Raw genomic sequence first — 5,653 nt, forward strand, 5'->3', positions numbered from 1 at the left:
TCTGCTACAGCACTCACCAACTTGCATTCAGTGAGGGGTGTACAGAAATTCATACAGTAAAACATTCGGCACAAATGAGCAATTTAAAGAAATTGTACAAAAAGGAAGTTTAGAACCTTGCTTTCTGTTTTACACAGTCCTGGACTGTGATGTATATTTTAGCTCTCCAAAATTTCAATTTCAATGATGTCAATGCTGCTGATGCAATTTGTTTGTTCCAATGAAAGTGCACTGTACCTGATAACAACTGTCCCCGTGGAAACATATAAACAAGGTCCCTTGGCAGGTATCAGCACAGTGTTTTCAGGAGCTGTCATTTCCAGACAAATAGACATCACTTCTGAACACCAAAATGGGATACGTGTATTCAGTAATGATTCAGATAGAACATATCTACTATCCAGTTCTTGCAGTGTTTGGAGTTACTGGTGAGTCGCTTTCTTAGCTGCTACTGCTGTGAATCAGAGTCAAGTGTGCCACAGTAACAGTTGTATGATAATTCCATATGATTTTTCCACTGCTGTGTCAACAGTTTTTTTTATTGTTATTGTTGCCTTGAAACAACTGCATTATATGGAAATTATAATTCTTTAATACCCAACTGAATCTTTCTGGATTATTTTCTTCACTTGTCATATTGCAGGTATTAGTATGATGCTTAGAAAATACACCAAATCATCAGACACTCTATTAGCTTCGTCGAGTGAAGCTAAACAATTTTCAAAGTTTGATTCAAAGATTGTTGCTTCACTGCCAAATATTGAGATAGCTCACCTTATTTGTGAAGGAAGGAGATATCATCAAAGGAAAATTGTCCCAATGAATTTATAAACTATGAAAAATTACCTCAGTGGGTGGTATGGTGGCACAGTGGTTAGCACTACTGCCTCACAGTGCCAGAAACCCGGGTTCAATTCCCACCTCAGGCGACTGACTATGTGGAGTTTGCACATTCTCCCCATGTCTGCATGGGTTTCCTCCAGGTACTCCGGTTTCCTCCCACAGTCCAAAAATGTGCAGGTTAGGTGAATTGGCTGTGCTAAATTGCCCATAGTGTTAGGTGAAGGGGTAAATGTAGGGGAATGGGTCTGGGTAGGTTGCGCTTCGGTGGGTCAGTGTTGACTTGTTGGGCCGAAGGGCCTGTTTCCACGCTGTAAGTAATCTAAAGTATCTTCATATACTGACCAGTGAATGAGATTCAATACTTCCACTTCCTCTCTACTTCAGTGAGGGTAAGATAGCTGCATTGGAATGCCTTGTGAAATTAAACATTTTGAAGTCTATTTAACCTCACTTTTGAATCTGCCAGCTGAAATTATGCAATTTATTTTATAATAGATTTAGAGATGTCTTAATGATAGTTTTTTTTCCACTGTCCTACCTGCTCAAGCTGTAACTAATTTCTTATAAAAAATCTGGAAATGTGTTCCATTCAAAAAACAACTTCAAACGTTTAATGATTTTTTAAATCCTCTCCATGAAATTTTTTTAAAAAATTGTTTTCATTTTTCCTCTGTTCTAGTTAATGTAGCAGTGATTCTTATTCTGTCCCGAGGAAACTGTGGCCTCTCCAAATGTATTTCTCGCTACCTGCTTGGAATGGCAGCTGCCGACCTCTTGGTTATTATTGCTGAACCTCTATTATATCGAATTGGTCGGATGTACTTCCAGGACTCATTTCTGGACATTACACCTTTGTGTAGTTTTATTTACACATTCGTTTTCACATCAACAGAGATTTCTGTGTGGCTCACAGTTGCTTTCACCTTCGATCGATTTGTTGCCATATGTTACATTAAGTTGAAAGCTAAGTATTGTGCAGAGAAAACAGCAGTTGTTGTAATCGGGACAGTGACTGTTTTGAGTTGTTTAGTATCTGTTGCCTGGTATTTCAGATACGAACCCCTGTACACGATTGATAATATTCCCTGGCATTGCATTACAAAAGCCAGCTTCATTACTTCGCCTGCATGGGCAGGTTTTGTCATCTTTTATACAATTTTAACAATTTGCCTACCGATCTTCCTCATCTTGCTGCTCAATCTTCTGACTGTCAGACGTATTTTAGCTGCAAGTGAAGTCCGCAGGGCGCTCCGGGGTCACCTCAATGGAGAGAATGGCAAGGATCCAGAAATGGAGATGCAAAGGAAATCCATCATATTACTCTTCAGTATATCTGGCAGCTTTATAATGTTATGGGTGACTCAGCTTGTATTTTACATTTATCAGCGAATTACAAAGGCATACTCTTACTCTGTCACAGATCCTCTTTATTACCTGGAATCCATCGCCAATATGCTTCAGCTTCTCAGTACCTGCACCAACACATGTATTTATGTCATCACCCAGAATAAATTCAGAGAGCAACTCAAGATCATAATTAAGTATCCTTTTAATCTCATCATTAAATTATTGACATTTCATAAAGAGTTACATCTTTTAGGCAACAAAACTAATTTTGTTTCAATACTTCCATGCTTGGCTTTCCCTAGAGTGATGCACTTACAAAGGTTGGATGGAAAGTAACGCAATAAAGAACCAACTCACATCTTTTTCTGATATAACCCATGCATATTATGTATGTCTGTGAAATATCATTAAGAATCTTATGTAGCGAACTTGAGCTTGGTCTGTAGAAGCTAACTGTGTTGCACATCAAATGCGCAGCTCTGAGGAGTCCATCACATCTTCAAATAGCTCTTACAGAATTAAATAAAACTTCTTCAGCACAAACATGATTGTGAGCTTGATATGAAGGGTACACTTGAGAAAATTACAGAGAGAAGATGGTTACAGAAATTTTGAAGTTACTTTTAAAAGTTGGAGTGAGGTGGGCATGCACATACATTAAATGTATCTATATGCGATTTATGCAAGTTTCTGGTATAATTTAGTCATTCATTTACAGGATGATCTGGGATCTGGTGGGTGGACAGTACAGATTTGGATCAAACAAATGAAGAGGCCTTCAACATGGTAGCAGTAGCGGTTATCCAGCTAACCTGTTGCTCTATGCAAATGTTGTACATTTCAGCTGTTCTTGTCATTGTACACCCACCAGCAGGGTCATGTATTAAATAGAGAGTTAAACCATGCTCTCTTATACCAAGAGGCATGGAGGTGTAATGTTGCGATTACAGCCGATAGCCTCGTGGTATTATCACCGAACTTAAGATCCAGATAGTGTTTGGGGGGCTTGGATTCGAATCCCGTCACAGCAGATGGTAGAATTTGAATTCAATAAATATGTGGAATTAAAGTCTAATGATTACCATGAATTTATTGCCTATGGTCAGAAAAAGCCCACTTGGTTCACTAACATTCTTTGGCGAAAGAAACTGCCATCCTTACCAGGTCTGGCCTCCATGTGCCTCCAGACCCACAGCAAAGCGATTAACTTGTAACTGCCTCTGGGCAATTAAGGATGGGCAATAAATGGTGCCATAGCCAGTGACACCCTCCTCCCATGAATGAGAAAAGAAGCAAAAAAATTGGTATCTACCTAAGTTGGACATGACAGAGATAACCATGACTGCTAATAGCTTGTGATGAACAGGCAGGAGCACTACAGCCAATGGACCTTTCAGCTGACCAATCTGTGATCTCTCAAAAAGAAGTCACCACCATTTGTGATTAGTATTGTACAACAACAAAAAGGAACAGCAGCAACTCGAGAGGCAGGAGCTTGGACCAGGAGCCTGCCAGGAGCAGTGAGTCACTGATTTGAACTTTTGTATTTGAAGTCAGAGAGCAGAGGTTTCCTGGAAAGGAGGGACTTCTTTTTATTTCCGTCCAGTGTTTTCTAAACCAGAGACCCTACCTTTGTAGGGCCTTCCACCAAACCACCGCCTCCAACCTTAAAGACCAGGGACACATCAGGTAAGGTGACTAGCAGTGCAATGTTCCTCCTGCATGATGTTTGAGGTGAGGGACGCCATTGGTGTCCCATCCAAGTACATCTGCAGGAAGTGCACCCAACTCTGGCTCCTCCAAGACCGTGTTAGGGAACTGGAGCGGGAGCTGGATGAACTTCAGATCATTTGGGAGGCAGAGGCTGTGATAGATAAGAGTTACAGAGAAGTAGCTACTCCTAGGCATGAAGAAAGCTGGGGTAGAAAACAGTCAGTGGAGGGTTCCCCTGAAAAACATGTATACCGTATTGGATACTGTTGAGGGGGACGACTTACCAGGGATATGCAGTTGGGCCCAGGTCTCTGGCACAGAGCCTGTCCCTGTTGCACAGAAGAGAAGGAGGGAAAGGAGGAGAGTGTTAGTCATTGGGGACTCAATAGGTTAGAGGCTCAGATAGAAGGTTTGTTGGGAACAAACAAGACTCATGGTTGGTGTGTTGCCTCCCAGGTGCCAGGGTCTGTGATGTCTTGGATCGTATTTTTGGGGTCCTGAAGGGAGGGTGACCAGCCTCATGTCGTGGTCCATGTAGGTACCAACGGCAGAAAGAGGGATAGGGATGTAAGGCAGGATTTCAGAGAGCTAGGGTGGAAGCTGAGAGCTGAAACAAACAAAGTTGTTATCTCTGGTTTATTACCCTTGCCACGTGATAGCGAGGCAAGGAATAGGGAGAGATATCAGCTGAACACGTGGCTGCAAGGATGGTGCAGGAGGAAGGGTTTCAGGTATTTGGATAATTGGAGCTCATTCTGGGGAAGGTGGGACCTGTACAAACAGGATGGTCTTCACTTGAACCAGAGGGATACTAATATCCTGGGTGGGGCATTTTCTGGTGCTATTCGCGTGGGTTTAAACTAGCTCAGCAGGGGGATGGGAACCTGAAGTGTAGTTGCAGTGCAGAGGGGAATAAGAGTAGGGAGGACAGGGACAGGATTTCAAGGTCACAGGAATGTGCTGGCAGACAGCAAGCTGGTTTGAAGTGTGTCTACTTCAATACCAGAAGTATCTGAAATAAGGTAGGTGAGCTTGCAGCATGGATAGGTACCTGGGACTTCAATTTTGTGGCCATTTTGAAGACATGGATAGAGCAGGATGAGGAATGGATGTTGCAGATTCCAGCATTTGGATCTTTCATTAATAATAGGCAAGGCGGTAAAAGAAGGGGAGGCATGGCCTTGTTAGTCAAGGATAATATAACAGTGGCTGAAAGATCTTTTGACGAGGACTCGTCTACTGAGGTAGTGTGGGCTGATGTTAGAAACAGAACAGGAGAAGTCACACTGCTTGGAGTTCTTTATAGATCTCCACAGAGTTCCAGTGAGGCAGGAGAGAGGATTAGCAAATTTATTCTGGGTAGAAGTGGTCATTATCGGGGACTTTAACTTCCCCAACATTGACTGGAAATGTTATAGGATTCTGGATCAGTGGTGCTGGAAGAGCACAGCAATTCAGGCAGCATCCGAGGACAGGCAAAATCGACGTTTCGGGCAAAAGCCCTTCATCAGTAGTACGTCGGTTGGATCAATTTTTGTCCAATGTGTACAGGAGGGTTTCCTGACACAGTATGTCAAAGAGCTGACAAGAGGGGAGGTCACACTGGATCTGGTGCTTGGTAATGACCCAGGCCAGGTGTTTGATTTAGTTGTAGATGAGCACTTTGGAGAGAGTGACCATAATTCAGTTACATTTAGTTTAGCGATGGAAAGGGATAGGTACATGCCACAGGTCAAGAGTTACCAATGGG

General features: G+C 42.3%; 1 protein-coding gene across 1 annotated transcript; it reads left to right on the forward strand.

Moving 5' to 3' along the window:
• Positions 1-352: 352 nt before the first annotated feature.
• Positions 353-2,526, forward strand: LOC148138976 (putative G protein-coupled receptor 139). Its single transcript, XM_087980810.1, has 2 exons — positions 353-428; positions 1,523-2,526. The coding sequence occupies exons 1-2, from the start codon at positions 353-355 to the stop codon at positions 2,524-2,526; spliced, it is 1,080 nt and encodes a 359-aa protein (XP_087836936.1).
• Positions 2,527-5,653: the final 3,127 nt, after the last annotated feature.

The sequence above is a fragment of the Chiloscyllium plagiosum genome, unplaced genomic scaffold (genome assembly GCF_037043375.1).
Source record: "Chiloscyllium plagiosum isolate Xiang-an unplaced genomic scaffold, Cpla_swu_hap1 HiC_scaffold_38, whole genome shotgun sequence".
Lineage (NCBI taxonomy): Eukaryota > Metazoa > Chordata > Chondrichthyes > Orectolobiformes > Hemiscylliidae > Chiloscyllium > Chiloscyllium plagiosum.

Bases quoted from the DNA above. Each gene is read 5' to 3' on its own strand.
- LOC148138976 (XM_087980810.1), top strand. From the start codon at position 353: ATGGGATACGTGTATTCAGTAATGATTCAGATAGAACATATCTACTAT. The intron at 429-1,522 runs GTGAGTCGCTTT...CCTCTGTTCTAG, and splicing joins TGCAGTGTTTGGAGTTACTG to TTAATGTAGCAGTGATTCTT.